Source organism: Bombus fervidus, chromosome 17, assembly GCF_041682495.2.
Source record: "Bombus fervidus isolate BK054 chromosome 17, iyBomFerv1, whole genome shotgun sequence".
NCBI lineage: Eukaryota > Metazoa > Arthropoda > Insecta > Hymenoptera > Apidae > Bombus > Bombus fervidus.
In genome coordinates this window covers 3,429,623-3,445,164 of record NC_091533.1, presented here as the reverse complement: position 1 = coordinate 3,445,164, position 15,542 = coordinate 3,429,623, and the positions used below count along the sequence as shown (strand labels likewise).

General features: G+C 32.9%; 3 protein-coding genes and 1 non-coding gene across 5 annotated transcripts in view; 3 read left to right on the top strand and 1 right to left on the bottom strand.

The window, feature by feature from the left end:
* The first annotated feature begins 440 nt into the window (after positions 1 to 440).
* LOC139996334 (ketohexokinase) lies at positions 441 to 2,205 on the top strand. The gene is made up of 3 exons (XM_072020666.1): positions 441 to 740; positions 973 to 1,569; positions 1,647 to 2,205. The coding sequence occupies exons 1-3, from the start codon at positions 598 to 600 to the stop codon at positions 2,059 to 2,061; spliced, it is 1,155 nt and encodes a 384-aa protein (XP_071876767.1). The 5' UTR covers positions 441 to 597; the 3' UTR covers positions 2,062 to 2,205.
* Positions 2,206 to 2,349: 144 nt separating this feature from the next.
* LOC139996337 (short-chain dehydrogenase/reductase family 16C member 6-like) lies at positions 2,350 to 6,131 on the bottom strand. Its single transcript, XM_072020673.1, has 8 exons — positions 5,953 to 6,131; positions 4,081 to 4,239; positions 3,692 to 3,846; positions 3,453 to 3,630; positions 3,240 to 3,369; positions 3,040 to 3,163; positions 2,597 to 2,722; positions 2,350 to 2,507 (listed from the first exon to the last, which is right to left on the bottom strand). The coding sequence occupies exons 2-8, from the start codon at positions 4,219 to 4,221 to the stop codon at positions 2,438 to 2,440; spliced, it is 924 nt and encodes a 307-aa protein (XP_071876774.1). The 5' UTR covers positions 4,222 to 4,239; positions 5,953 to 6,131; the 3' UTR covers positions 2,350 to 2,437.
* A 2,672-nt stretch (positions 6,132 to 8,803) lies between these two features.
* On the top strand, positions 8,804 to 8,877 carry Trnai-aau (transfer RNA isoleucine (anticodon AAU)). Its single transcript has one exon. It is a non-coding gene; the product is annotated as a tRNA-Ile (tRNA).
* Positions 8,878 to 10,620: 1,743 nt separating this feature from the next.
* Positions 10,621 to 15,542, top strand: part of Cerk (Ceramide kinase) — a 28,323-nt gene continuing 23,401 nt past the window's right edge. For both annotated transcript variants that reach the window (XR_011802196.1, XM_072020655.1), the window contains exon 1: positions 10,621 to 10,957. Coding sequence is in view for 1 of the 2 variants with exons in the window: in XM_072020655.1 (XP_071876756.1) it covers positions 10,798 to 10,957 (160 nt within the window). In the remaining variant the exon portion in view is untranslated. The remainder of the gene's footprint in view (positions 10,958 to 15,542) is intronic.

Here is a 15,542-nt window from a genome sequence, read left to right as displayed (position 1 = left end):
CGCTAAGCGCTATAATCGTCTCATGTTAACGAAGCGGGAATTTTAAGGTTTTATTATATTCTTTATTAATTTTTCTACTAGGTGCAATTGGTAATATATCTTGCACATTAAATTTTAAGTACAATGTATTAATTTAATATATATTTTTAAAAGTGCAATTTTATATGTAAGATTAACAAAGTAAATATTGTATAATAAAGTCATTATTTCATTTCACATAAATTGTACTTTCATATATACACGTATAATAAGGAAAACTTTTAGATGGATTGTTTAAACACAACGTTAACATTTAACATTTTTAATTTGTCCCATAACTCGTAAAGTCCAGTATCACTTTTAGCATAAAAATAGGTAGGTTTAAAAGTTATCAATATATTTGCTTACAGTATCAAAGGTCAAGTAGATTTAATCAATATATATATACTTCGCCTAATTTCACAAATACTAATGGAAAAATTGTTTGGATTAAACGAAAAATATAGCTCGTTATTGAATCATAAATACTGTTTGTACGTATGCTAATCGCTCAAAGTTCTATCATCCGTCGAGTAAGGAAACGTAAAGTAACGTTGTGCATTCACACTATTAAGTGACATGATTTCAAGTTTCTATGAAAAAATTGTTGGTACGTCTTCTACAGTGGAGTCAAATCAGCAGAAAATTCTTTGTATTGGATTAACTTGTTTGGATATTGTACAAACGTGCAAACAATATCCCGCAGAAGATTCTGATCAAAGGTAAGAGATGTTTCTATACGCGATTGCGCAGTGTTATCATTCGTTCATTGCTTACGTCGATCAGCTGATATTGATAAAGATATAAACAACGTATAATTATCATTTCTAACCGACATATATATATATATATACATATAATAACTTTGTACGATCTTTATAATAAATAAAAATATATTTTTAATACTTGTTACGCTATTGAGACTAGAATTTATTGTTCTAATGTGATTTACAGATCTGTAGAATGTCGATGGCAAAGAGGAGGTAATGCATCTAATACTTGTACAGTTCTTTCTCAATTAGGGAGCCCATGTGAATTTTTTGGTACTTTAAGTGCTGAAGAACATTTAAGTTTTTTGCAAAATGATATGCGGAGTTACAATATCGACTTTTCTCATTGTCCTATGGTAGAAAGTATAGGGTGTCCAATATCCACCGTTATGCTAAGTTTAAGCTCAGGGTCTCGTACAATTTTACATCATAATCCAAATCTGCCAGAGTTAACATTGAAAGATTTTGAGCAACTACATTTAGAAGATTACAGTTGGATTCATTTTGAAGGTAGAAACTTGAATGAAGTACTATCTATGATGCAGTGTGTGGAAAATTATAATAACACGTTGAATTATAGCCAAGATAGCAATAGTAAAGAAATTGCTTCTAGTCAAACACCAATTACTGTTAGCGTAGAATTAGAAAATCCAAAACAAGAATTATTAGATTTACTACCTTATGTCGATGTAGCATTTATCTCTAAAGATTTTGCCCAAAGTAGAGGACATGATAATATGAGTGAAACATTGAAGGATATTAGCGGAGATGCTAAATCTGGGTATGAATCCATATAAAAAATACTTTGAATTTATGGATGAAAAATTGATGTATCATGAAATTCCTTTTTTTTTCTAGGGCAACTCTTATATGTGCTTGGGCTGACAGAGGCGCTATGGCAAGAACTCCAGATAATATTACAGTACAATCTCCTGCATTTCCACCACAGAAGGTTGTGGATACCTTAGGTGCTGGAGACACCTTTAATGCTGCCGTATTACATTATTTAAATAAAGCAAAACTGGAATTCGTTAAAAAAAAAAAGTTAGAATCATGCAAAACGAATAGTGCCTTACAGAAAGATGTAAAAATCAAACGTAATATTAAAATGAATTATAATATTGAAAGTTTAGAATGTAGTCATACAGAATTTATTACACAAAATGTCCTGCAAGCAGCTGTAACTTTTGCTTGCCAAGTAGCTGGTGCTAAAGTTGGTTTAAGAGGCTATAATAAGTTAGATGAAATTTTTAAGGATGCATCAAAAATTTAATTTGTAAAGCATTGTATTGAGTTACACTATATATAGATATTTTATAGAACAGACTGTATAATTGGTTATAATTTGTAGCATAGTTATTTTATTTGCTTACATATTCATTAATAATTATTTTTTAGTACATATATACATATATTACATGTTTTTTATGTAAATATTAAAAAACATCTTACTTATATTTTACTTATTACACGAGTTATTATTACCTTTATATTGAAATCCTTAAAAGTTACTAACGACAAATAATAAAAATTACATCTATACTTAATAATAAGATAATAATTATGATTAAAATTAGCAAAAAATATTATTATGTATTGTAAAGTAAACATTTTCGTACATAATCTATTACAAGAATATTAAATATTCGTTAACGTTCTATATTTATACCAACATTTAGAAAGTCTTCTACGCGTTCTATGCATGTAGATGGCATACATCTAAAATTAGGAAACATGTTATCAAATGACGGGAAATTTGTAAAATATATATATACACAAATTATATGTATGTATGTATAATTACACACCTCAGAATAATATTAGCATAATACCAATATGTGGGAATAGAAATCTCTTTGGTGTTTTGCCGTTGCGCTTTAACTATTATATCAACTGCCTGTTTTGTTGAAACCAAAGACAATAGCTTTTCGAACCTAATTAGAACAAGTTACGTAAGTATTCTTTGTTATGTATATAATATAATTTAGATGACAATTATTTCTTCATATTTCGTTAACGATGTATTCATTTTATTACATAACTTCTTATGTCTGTAAGCCAATTATCAAATTTACATGTAAATATATATGAACAATATTACTCGATGATGCTATAAAATCTAATAATTATAAAATATAAAAAAATTTATAGGTAGCATATCATTTTGTATTTCGTTCAATTATATAATAAATATTTACTAATAATTTTGCATTATCTATCACTCGAACTAACGTTATACAAAATATTTTACCTGTAATATGGGTTTTTGCAAAGTCCTGTATTGACCATATACGGATAAACTGTTGTGAATTTGATATTTGATGGCTTTCTTTTATTCATCGATCGTAACTCTTCGTACAGTGCTTCCATCAACCCTGGAAAATCATCGACAAAAGAAAGTAGTAACGTAAAATATTGGAAAAAAAGTAATAATATAGACATCAGTTTTACCTCTTACTGCAAACTTTGAAGCGCAGTAAGGAACTATATTGGGTTGACCGAAAATACCAGCTATCGATGAAAGAGCAACAATATGACCGTAATTTCTTTCAATCATGCTAGGTAAGAAAGCTTGGAACATCTATACAGACAAATTATTTAATTCACGAGTGCAATAGGGAAGGAACCTTTTTATAAAAAAAAAAAAAGTGTAAAATAAATTACCCAAAAATGTGCTAGCACATTGATATCGAATATTCGCTTAATTTGCTCGGGTGTATGATTCATGAAAGTGAAACAAGGCATTATACCAGCATTGTTAATTAAAATTGTCACATCTCCTACTTCCTCTTTTACTTTTTTAGCTATTTTAAGCACTTCTTCTCTGTTCGATACGTCGCATCTATGGAGTATAAAAAATACGAATTTTATATCGGAAAATATCTTATAGGATATCTACGTACTTGTAACCGTAAGCTTTTAACGCGCCGTTTTGATTTATTTCATTTACTGTCTCGTTGTTTCCTTCTTCATTTACGTCCAAACAGACAACGATCGCTCCTAACGATGCATATTTTAATGCTAATTCTTTACCAATACCATGTCCAGTACCTGTAATCTGTACAAGATAATTGCTCGTCACGCGCTATTCATATTATTTATATAACATTAAGCAATCGTCAGCAATCGTATGATGGCGAGATAATGAAAATATAATTGATGTAAATTATAAAGGAACGAATTGTGGAAAATTTTCGCCTGAAGTCGGATATTAATTAATCGGATATTAATATTTAAAATGGTTATTTGGAAAATTGCAAATATGTGGGACAATAATTAGTTTGTAAAATACCAATACAATTTCGCCGATTACGCTTTTCTCTTCGACCGGTATACACAATCTGTATATTCTTAAGACAATGTCATAAAGTATTTTCAGCACAAGCAGCGATATATCCAATAGAAGTAACACAGCCTCCCGTACCTGGACCATAATCCTTTAAATAATTTCCTGTAAAAAAATGCGATTAACAAGCAATGACAATATATCAGATTAAGAAGTGCACAGTTTAAATTTTGCAACCAAATTTTCCGTATAAAACGTTTGTCGATCGTGGTAGCGTACGAGCAAGTAACGCACAAGAATTTAACATGCGAACTGAACGCGGCTCGTGGTTAGACGAGACGTATGTATACCGATGCGTATCATTTTCTCCAAGGCTAATTTAAGATCTGTGAATATACGGCTAAAAATTCGATAATTTTGAATTCTAAAGGTCGAAGTAAGCGGAGATTGGCGATAGAAACAACAAATTTTTCAATGACCTTAATGTGAGTAAAAAGTCGGGAGAGCTATTTAGGTCATGGATACTCAGAAAATAATATTCGGTTTAAGGCACGTGTCAAAATTTCGACATACTTCATATAAATTACAAATTTAATTACTCGTTTCGTCGTTCCATCGCTTATTGACTTCTGTATGTACTGCTCTCTGATTGTGGTAATGTAAGAAACTTAACAAAAATTTGATATTAAGCGAAACGAACCTGCCTTTATAGAAAAGACAGACATCGACTCACTCGCTTAAGCTACTTATATCTAGGAAGAACAAAATAAAAAATTCATTACTAAATTTCAGTATTAAATTTCCTTTCATATGTTCTCGTTCTAGGGCTCCGTGCATACGAGCGATTTCCAGCTCCTCGATATCGCTGCAATCGTACGTCTTCCTTTGTTGTTCTTAACTGGGAAAATAAAGAAAGATATACGATCGCGGCAATATCGCGCGGCTAGAAGTCGCTCGTCTGCAACAAAAGAATTTTAGAGCACCTTGTATTGTTATATTGTCATAGAGACATAAAGATAGAGTACGCGAGTCATATATTACCGTGCAAGTGGATACGATATGAGAACAGGAACGCGTTTTTTTTTTTCATTCTTTTAAAATAACGCATATGCATTTGTGCAGTAAATTTGTAAGACTGATCAATAAGCGACATTAATATACATGCTAGATTAAATAAGAACAGAAGACGCATTTATGCAGCGTTCTCGTCCTGTTTTCATATTGTATTCGCTTATATCTGTATGGTTATTATAGTAAGTTTTGTTATTCAATAGATTTGATTTGCCTTAGGTTTGAGAATAATTACTCGATACAAATCAATTGGAACAAGGAAATGAGTGACAATATAAAATTATAGTAATTACAGTTGTTAATAACGAGCAAAAAGATCATTATCTCGCGATAATTTTCTTTAATATATTAACAACGAAACGATTGTTTCCTGGAAACTATAATGATCTTAACGAGCTTAATACATTAATGGAGTTAGATGCTCCTAAGATGATGATGATTTAAAAATAATTTCAAATAATACGAAATTTGACATATGAAATTCACAAACTTTTATTCAGAATTCAGACTAAAAATAGGGGTTTCGTTAATCGATGGAGAACAACAAACAGAATTTTTAACAACGTAATATCCTTTTGTTCTTTATAAATAAACGTAATATGCTCTTAACGAACATAGCTTCTTTCCCCCGTATTTATTTATTTCCTCATACACAGAGTTTTAATAATCTTCCTAAAGATTAAACTAATTCGTCGTAAAAATAAAAAAATGATGAATAAATAAGAATTCGGTTTAACGCGATATAAAATCTCTCTGATAAGAAACAACACGCGAATAGACACGACGAAATGTCGAAGAATTACTTACCAACGATAATAGCAAGCAGTGTTAATGTTAAAAATAAGTTAAGTAAAAGGCAAGTCAAAAGTAAAGTCCGGCTGATTGAAAGAGCGAACTTCTCACGAAGGAAACGTACGAGTTTCTTTAGAAGAGCATTCAACGACGCGCTCGTGCGCTGTTCAAATATTAACTAAGCTAAACTGCCTGGGTACAGTGCTTTCCTATCAATAACATCGGGAATCTTTACATCGCTATGGACTAGCTCTCGCGATTGGCTATAGAATGATCGCAAATATTCGACACAATATCAGTTGGTAGCGTAGGTAGTTGTTTACAGAATGTTCGGTGATGCGTAATTATATTGAATTAGTTAGTCGCGTAATAGGGTTACATGTTAGAATAGTATTACACGAGGAATAGAGCATTAAAGTAATAAAATAAGCGCGAAATTAAGTAATTTTATATTTCCGATATACAATATAAATAATTTACGTCTTTCGTAAATATAGGTACCTTTAAATGTACATATCATTGATAAGAAAGAATATCTTGATTCCTAAGTTTATGATCGCTCGGTGGATGGAAAAGTTATTGAAGAAAAAAGATATAAAGAGAAAACGCTACACGAATCACTTCCGTTGTAGATTCGACAGAACTGTTTTAGTAATGCATCTAATGAGATGTATAAAAATACCATGTGTCTTTCGTATAGCAACACATCTTTTTCCAAACGATCAGTTCGAGCAAATGAATTACTCGAGATCATGTGCATGAGATTTCTTTTTTAATTAGTTTTATTTTCATCACTTTTAGTTGTATGTGTTGTGGCACTAAAGATGCTTACTTAAGATATTCAACATACATGATCGTCATCATGGTGACGTAATAAGTTTCATCGAAGCACGATGATTCCAGTGCGAAAAAAGATACGATCGTAATGTTCGCGATTCTTTCGTTGTGGTAAGTGCTAACAATATGTCTCATGAAAAGTCGCAAAGGCTATCTTTTGTATAACTGTATTCATTTCGTATATACATAGTTTTGAGTCTTAACTGATTACATTGTACATGCAATAAATGTTTATATTTACTCGTAAAACAATTATTCATAAAGTATTGTTATTCCTGTATTGTTATAAGGATTGAAAAATGAACAGTAATTGTCGATATTGTTTATTTTGCATTTGTTTTTTTGTTCACTTTTATTATACACAATATAGTTGATATGCATTATCGGTGAACTTTCTTAAGATTTTAATGTTTCATTTATTACGTGTGACGCGAGTAAGAACAGAAATTATTCTGCTAACAAATACACACTTTAAATATCGACGAATCTCGTAATAAGAAAAGCGAAACATGGTAAAATATCTTCATAGAGAAATATTATCGATATAAAAATATATGTCATTATAATTTTACTATTTCTTCAAATAAAGTTTAAATATTTATAAAAAGATGATGCACGTGCATGTACAGTACCGACTAGGGTTTTGGCGGACTAATCCATTAATCGGCTTTTAAGAAGCTGATCATTTCATTTTAAACACCGCTGCAAAATGCATCGAATTTATAATTGTTTAATATCACGAGCGCGAAGAGAAAATTTTTATCATTGTTTGTTATATTTATTTTATTATGTTTTGTTCCTTCGTTTTAAAGTTTTAAAACTTTAAAGTTTTTTATTACGATAAAATTAAAAAATAATAACCAGTTCTTAATTAATTGGTACTTATTTGATTTATTTCAATAAATACTAATTATTACTTTTTATATTTTATAATGTAATAATTATATTACATTCAAGTATGTACCTATAAGTAATTATACTGTGTCACTATATATTAAAAAATATTAAAATTATACTAATGGTAGTAGAGAAAGGACATTCTATTTTTATTTCTATGCTTTATCAAGTTATTACTACATAAAAATTGAATGCCGATCATTTGACTCTTTTCACCTATTAGTTACCGATTAATCATCGACTATAAAAGTGGCCGGATAGTCGACCGCTAGTCCGTACATCTCTAGAGTACACTAAGGTATGTTAGAACGAATGGAATTGGTTCTCAAATCACGTTTGTTATAGCGCAGGCGAGGTACAACTCTGTATCTGTACAGAGGCTATAGCATCTGTTCGTTGTGGCATGCATTGAAACATATGTATTTAGGAGTAATTTATCACAGGCCTGCAATTAAAAGCAAAGTTATCACTTGTACAACGATTTAAACACTGGAAAAGTACACTAAGGTATGTTAGAACGAATGGAATTGGTTCTCAAATCACGTTTGTTATAGCGCAGGCGAGGTACAACTCTGTATCTGTACAGAGGCTATAGCATCTGTTTGTTGTGGCATACATTGAAACATATGTATTTAGGAGTAATTTATCACAGGCCTGCAATTAAAAGCAAAGTTATCACTTGTACAACGATTTAAACACTGGAAAAATGTAATATAAACTACAAAGTAAGTGGTAAAGATAACGTAAAATTTATTTATTTAGTAGGTATCATAAAATAATGAGGTATTTATGCTAGCTCAGCCGTCTTTAACTCTTATTATCTTTTCACGAATAAATATGGTTCATCGACCGAGACGATATTTGTTCATCTTGGGTCACGGTAATTTATATATAGTGCTATTCACGAGTTTTTAGACTGTTTACAATTAAACGACAGAAAGAGAGATACATACAGATTCGTATCGTCATTTAATGTTTACTCTTTATCATTGTAAGAAAGACGGAGTGACAAAATCAGTCGATATTTCTCTGTGTTTGTTGTAGCATCTTTATACGCTATAGTATTCTAATTTGTTATAAAAATTGTTTGCTACAACATTTGTTCATTATAGCACATGTCACTGCATATCGGGGCCCATTAGCTCAGTTGGTTAGAGCGTCGTGCTAATAACGCGAAGGTCGTGGGTTCGATCCCCCCATGGGCCAGAATATTTTTTGTCAACTTTATTTTTAAGAAAGACAAAGGATAAATTTACGAAAATTGAACTATGCAAATGTGTTTTTTGTAGTACTTAAGTAAAATATGTATGTAATTAAGCTCTTCTGATTAATCTTAATGACTTCTGGTTCATCGACTAATGCTAAGTACACTACTTTAAATTATTAAGGACGCGGCTATTGACTAAATAAATATAGGATAGGATCATAGAGATATATAGAGATGTAAACATTGACTGCACGAGTAAGCCGATGAAACGATGTAGGAACAGAAAAAGAACACTGTATAGAGGCCCCTTGTGTGTTTGCCTAATAATGTGTATGCACATTCGTACAGTAAATATGTAAGTGTAACATTGTCACATCGATGAACAAGCGGCATCAAAGTTACAGACGGGGTACAGGAATAGACGCGATATACAATACTTTTACGAATTCTTTGTTTTGAGGGTCACCACGGTGATACCACACGGTCGCATGAAGGTCTGAAAATTCCCATAGTGGGAGTATAAGGTCCTTATTGATCGGATGATGTTGGTCAATTTGTTCGCAGTAAAATGCTTCAATCGAAAAGTTAGGATTCGTTGTATAATGCCATCGTGTAAGAATAACCCGAACCCGGTTGTCCCTGTCTTCTTTACTCTCTTCTTAACGATCGCGTACTCGACTCACGGTGAACCGAGTAGCAGGAAGAATGAAAGGAAAATAATTTTGTCTTAGATATATAATTATTATGGTTTTGTATGTAACTAATGTATCATAAATGTTATATAACATAAATTTTTTTTTATTATTAAAAATTTCTACAAAATCTAAAATTATACTATAACTTTACATTTTCAATAAAAAATTTAATAACATTGAAATGTTTCGATAATGAATAATATTTTGGACACGATATTATTTATATATATTATAGATAATGTTAGTAGTTAAATAATTTTTTAATGAATTAAAAACAGTCAGAAATAGATTTACTTTTCAATAAATGCATCAAATGTAAAAGTATTAAGCGTATGTGTACATATTTAATTTGAAAGTTGTAATTTTGTTATATTTTCATTCAAACAACATTTCTCTGTACCAAATGAAATACCGTATACGTATTTATATTGAGTAAATGATGAAAAATGATGAAAAGCAGTTTAGTTTGGTTATTGAGTAAGCTTAATGGTTTAGTTTAGATTCGTTACTTTTGACTGAACGATGGCGTTAAATACAAAATCCTAACTTCTCGATCGCAGCGTTCTATGGTGGCTGATTTGTAAAACAATTCTCGACTACATGATAATTCTTTACATTAAGAGCCCTACTGTCTCCACAGGAACTTCCAGACCTGTGAACTACGATTGTGCTCTATGCTTTATCTTTATGTGCCTATGGATAGGATAGGCCTGACATTATATATATATATCAGAGAGGAAATTTCCTTTCTGTATTCGTATGTATACACCGATGAGATACATATATGAGTACACTAATGCAGTACGGGTTTTGATCTATTCCTAGCTTAATATGTCTATTTGTGTCACCCAAAGTCTAATAAGCCGGTAGATCTATTTTCTATCCTAAAAAGCTAGGGTTCAACCCACATGAGAAAACATGGTTGAAGAGAAGTCGATAACCGAGTGAGAGCGAGTTTTGTTTTCATAATTACGGCAACTGTTGGTTGAAGGCGCTAGTGGTCATGAAAGTCGAACGCGTACGATGTGACACGAATCTCATTGAGTCGATCGTGCACCGTAGTTGTGCTCCAGCTAACGAGCGAGTAAGATTGTAAAGAATTTTCTCTGTCCGTGTTCCATTCGCAAGCGTTGTTTTCGATTTCCGCGTCGATCTTCTCGCGTATGACAAATCAATCGACGTAAAGATGACTTCCCTACGATCTTATTGTTGAACGAGTTACTTATGGAAAGGCAGCCAAAACCAGCCGTCAGTATGATGCAGGAGATCACAGACCAGTCCTCCAGGACTGTGCTCCTGAATACGTTTGTGGTAAAAAAGAAACGGTGCAGAGTCTACTTTCATCGTGGCACTCTCATCTGGGAAACCGAGAAACCTCCATATAGTAAGTGCAATTAAAATATATATGTGAGGATTTTATCGTCGATTAATCGAATAATCTTTGAGAATACATCGAGAAAGACTCGTTGCGAGTATGTGATAATTAGACTGTGACTACAGAATACATGTAATATGCAAAGATATATAAAATATCCAAAGTAAATATACTCGTAACATTTAATAGGGAAAACATAGATCTCTATTTGGACCCTGTCTCTTTAATTATATTCACGAGAATATGAAATTGTATAATTGTTCGTATTTTAGCGAAAATTCTCTGATGGTTGTTTTCACGAAATGAAGACAAAGAAGCAGTAGACACGTTAGGACGATTTTATCGCCTGCGCTTTAATGCCTTGTTGTTGTTACCCTAGAGAGTACGTTATCGTGCGCAAGACTTGCACTAAATTTTCTCTATTTTATCTGCCAGATATATATATATATATATACACTGCCCTTTATAAATATTAAGACACTTATTAAAGACGAGATAAATCTAAAAAATCATTGATAATTTATTCTCAATCTTTAGAATCTTGCAATAACTTCCTATCTAATTTTCTCATCGTTTAAATTGTAAAATTTTTATTCTCTGTAATGTTTTGATGTATATCGATATTGATTGTGTTCCTTATAAATGATTTTTTGTGTATCAATGAAAACATATAAATTGCCATTTAAAATAAATCTTTCTTCCAATCATTTTTAGCCTGTTATCATTCTCCGAAACATTTAATTGTAATATTTATCCTCGAAAAATATTTCTAGCAAGTGTTCAACATTTCTTGATTATCGTTGAAATGCCGTTTACCATCTCGAACCGAAATATCGAACATTGGATCGTTCACTTAATCATAGATATCGTACGTTTCGAGTTTCGAGTTTCGACCCATTAGATCGCAATTCACAAGAAGCTCAACGCGCCTTATTCGAACTTATCCCCTCCGCTGAGAAACTCATTTCCCTAGAATTCCACTGTTTTTCAAAGATTGACCGATTATTTTTATCGTTCTTTCATCTTGGAGGACTCGAATAGACCTCAATAGGATAATAGGAAATGAGGAGCGAATTTACGGTTCTGCGATGGAATCGTGCGACTTGTAACTTTTCCGGAAGCTGTTAATGGGACCACAACGATGCTTCGTGTTCTCGACTCTGGTGTTTATAGAAAGGTTGTTTTTTTTTCTTTTTTTTTTTTATTACACATCAGTCGTTGATAACGAACGATCGTATTGCAGTTTATCTTTATCAGGGAATATCGTCGTTGTTATTATCCGTATTAGCAGCACGGAGAAACATTTGGATGAATATTAGATTAACAGAATATTTATCGCTGGGAATGAAATGTTTTCTATTTGAAACATATCGCTAAGGAATTGATCGTTATCAACGAACCGAGTGGTCTTTCAAAATATTTTATTAATAGAAATTTAAAATACTTTAGTGAAATTAACAAAATTGTAATATCCTTTTATCAATCCGAGATATCGAGTTTTCAAATAATTTTTTAAGAAGTTTATTCGTCGAACCAACACGAGTCCGGATGAAATTATTAACAATTGATCGAAGATCGAGTCAAGGACCAGTGAAAACCCCAAGTAGCGGACCAATTGATCGCAGTCTCGAGTTGTTCGCGAAATGATCGATAGGTACGATAGGTACGACTCGTCGATCACTTGTCGTTGTATCACATTTTTGTTTTATAACAAAGTCTCATTCTGATTCTAAAACATGCGACGGCTGATAAGCGTGACACATGACATTGAGACAATAATTTTTTACAGATATTATTCAGTATATCAATTTATTGATACTTAATTCGATCATTCAGATTAGAGATAACGGCGAACAAGAAGAAACCTGTTTTTATTATTTTACAGGACGTTTGTTTGTTTGTTAAAGAAAAGGTTAAATTAATCTTATAATATGATATTTAAAATATAAACATTAACATTTTTAAATATTATCATTAAACATTACTAAAATACAAAACTTCATAATATAATAATTTCTTTCTTTTTTTTTTCAATTTCTCAACAGGAATTCTTTCAAGAATTTCTTCTTTTGCAAATAATATTTCGATAAACTGATTTCGTACTATCTCACCTTTGCACGACCGTTGTATGTAATATCCAAGTTGCATAGCGTTGTAAAGAGTTAACAGATGACTCAACGTGTATCGCGTATATGCACGGAATATCGATAGATTTTCGGCGATTGGCGTCCACTTCAAAGACAACGATACATGTAGAGAAGGTGCGTCCTTGAGTCTTGCTTACATACGGTTCCGTTTCCGTGTATTCGTGTGGACGATGAATATTAAAGAAAATCTCGCGAATCTCGAGAGGTCTTCTTTACACCTCTCACGATCCAGCCTTGATCTTTCTTGTATACCTTCGTCTCTAATCTCCGCTACGATATTCAACGTATAATCGTTCTTTTCTTCGTTTCTTTCTTATCTCGACGAGTTGTTTCTTTCTCTCTTTCAACGTTCCTATCTGTTGTAATTTTTATAAATTACACGAAAGAATTTTATACTGCGGTTGTTATTTCTATTTTATGCAAGATATTACGATATAAGATAAGATGCGAGATAAGATTATGCTTTGCGTAGATTCGGATGCTCTGGAAATGTATAGGATCGGTAAAACGTCGACGTTGTCACGTAGGAGACACGAGAGATCACGAAATTGACAGATCACCGGTGATCTCCTCGCGCCGCAGTTCGAACGTTTCACAAACAAGCTGAAGAATTGAACTTTAGATATAGTAGTAAAATTTATTGTACGAATCAAACAGAGTGACGGTTCAGAGTTTTATAATAAAAAAGTCATTGTTTCCATAGCTGTGGTATGTTCTGTATACTCTATTGCTGCTTCTGAGTGTGTGACAACGTATAGACAACGTTGGTGGAAAACAGAATGCGAGATGAGAAAAGTAATCGAGTTGAAGCGCGGTTACGCGTGTAAGAACACAGGCCAGGGAAGTATCGAATATGAAATAAATTAGCGCTCCTCACAACGTTCTTCCCACTTGGTATTCCGTTTGCGTACGGTGATGCTAGTATACAGCGTTTCCTATTTGCATACGATTATCTCTTTCTTCTCTGCTCTCTTTCCGCCTTGTCTCTATCGTCGTTCGATTGCCTCCGTTAAAATTTTCTTCGTCTCTTGCAATTCCACGAATTTCGATCCCGATGACCTGCACAAATTCGACGAATTACTGTCGTTCGTAAATTCGAGAAGCATCGATCTCGATAATTTGCAAATTCAATAAATTCCCCATCGTCTTAATTCGAATAGCTGCGATTCGAATAAATCCAATGGGAATTTTGTCGACTCGTTACGATAAAATTCGATCGGTACCGATATAACCGTGGTCACGATTCCCAAACGATTGCCACCGTGGTCGAACGCAAATTCGTATAAACGCATTCCACTTTGATTCTTTCGAATCGAATTCTATCCACGTTATCGGTCCAACCCGTTAAGGTCAAACCACACATTGGCCGCATTCTCCTCGATTCTAGCAATTCAACCGGTTACCTGTTTAGCTTCTCCCATCTTCGTTCCAACTAAAAGTATTTTAAGCGTTTTGCTCTCGGAATAAGATCAACGCGTATCGTTAGCGATGTATGTCACGGGAAAAGAAGAAAGATATTGGGTTGGCAACTAAGTGATTGCGGATTTTGTCATACGGTGGTATTGACAAGATCCGCAATCACTTAGTTGCCAACCCAATACAACGTTTCGTTAAAACGATGTATCGGTGTTGTAACGACACGTTTGGTGCAAGTCGGCTCACGGGATTGTAAGGCTCACGATGTTTACAAATTGCTCGATACGATGGCAATCGTAGTTAATCGAATTTTAGTTACTGTAATTAACACGTATATAGTTGAGTGAATGTCGTTGCTAGAACATAATTGCTAATTGCATAACCAATACATTTCCGTCTCTTCGCTCTCGGTCCTTTCCTTTTAAGATAAACTGTCATTAACAGTCTCGATTAAATCGTGCGGGATTAGGATAAAAATTAGAATAATTGTAGCGTATAGAAATTCCCGATTTGTCCTTAACCCTACATCGTTCTTTACATCGTTTTCCATCCAGTTGTATTTTTCTAATGTCTGAAAATATTTCAAGTTTGACCAACATATAAAAGGAATTCTCGTTGGTATATGCGATTCTCTGTTAAACGTCTTCCTACAACCTTGCAAATGTCTTTCGCTTGCTAAAGTGAGAGCAAAATTGAAAGATAAAAAAGTGGAGGATGGCGGCAGGATAAAGCGGGAAGATTCGAGCCTCTGTCCCATTATATCGATTTTAAGAGTTGCGTCGAATCGAAAAATGCAACGGAATGTATTATATAAACGTGAAACATGCAAAAGTGAAACTTGCACTTTGTTGCATATTACACCGATATAGCGGAATAGGTACGTGTGCCGCAGCGTGTATACGGCTTTAGCGTAATTTATGCGGGTGCTTCGTTTACGTAATTTCTCTTCTCTGGTCAAAGTATTTTTGCAGATGGTACGAAGTAGAAGAAAAAAGAGAAAAATTGCGCGACCTCGTTATTCATCCTGAAGA

What these genes read in the sequence shown, in the direction of transcription:
- LOC139996334 (XM_072020666.1), top strand. Translation starts at nt 598, where the DNA reads ATGATTTCAAGTTTCTATGAAAAAATTGTTGGTACGTCTTCTACAGTG. An exon ending in GCAGAAGATTCTGATCAAAG is followed by an intron (nt 741 to 972) that starts GTAAGAGATGTT and finishes TGTGATTTACAG; the next exon opens with ATCTGTAGAATGTCGATGGC. An exon ending in AGCGGAGATGCTAAATCTGG is followed by an intron (nt 1,570 to 1,646) that starts GTATGAATCCAT and finishes TTTTTTTTCTAG; the next exon opens with GGCAACTCTTATATGTGCTT.
- LOC139996337 (XM_072020673.1), bottom strand. Translation starts at nt 4,221, where the DNA reads ATGGTCCAGGTACGGGAGGCTGTGTTACTTCTATTGGATATATCGCTG. An exon ending in TGCAAAAACCCATATTACAG is followed by an intron (nt 2,723 to 3,039) that starts GTAAAATATTTT and finishes TGTTCTAATTAG; the next exon opens with GTTCGAAAAGCTATTGTCTT. An exon ending in TATGCTAATATTATTCTGAG is followed by an intron (nt 2,508 to 2,596) that starts GTGTGTAATTAT and finishes TCCTAATTTTAG; the next exon opens with ATGTATGCCATCTACATGCA.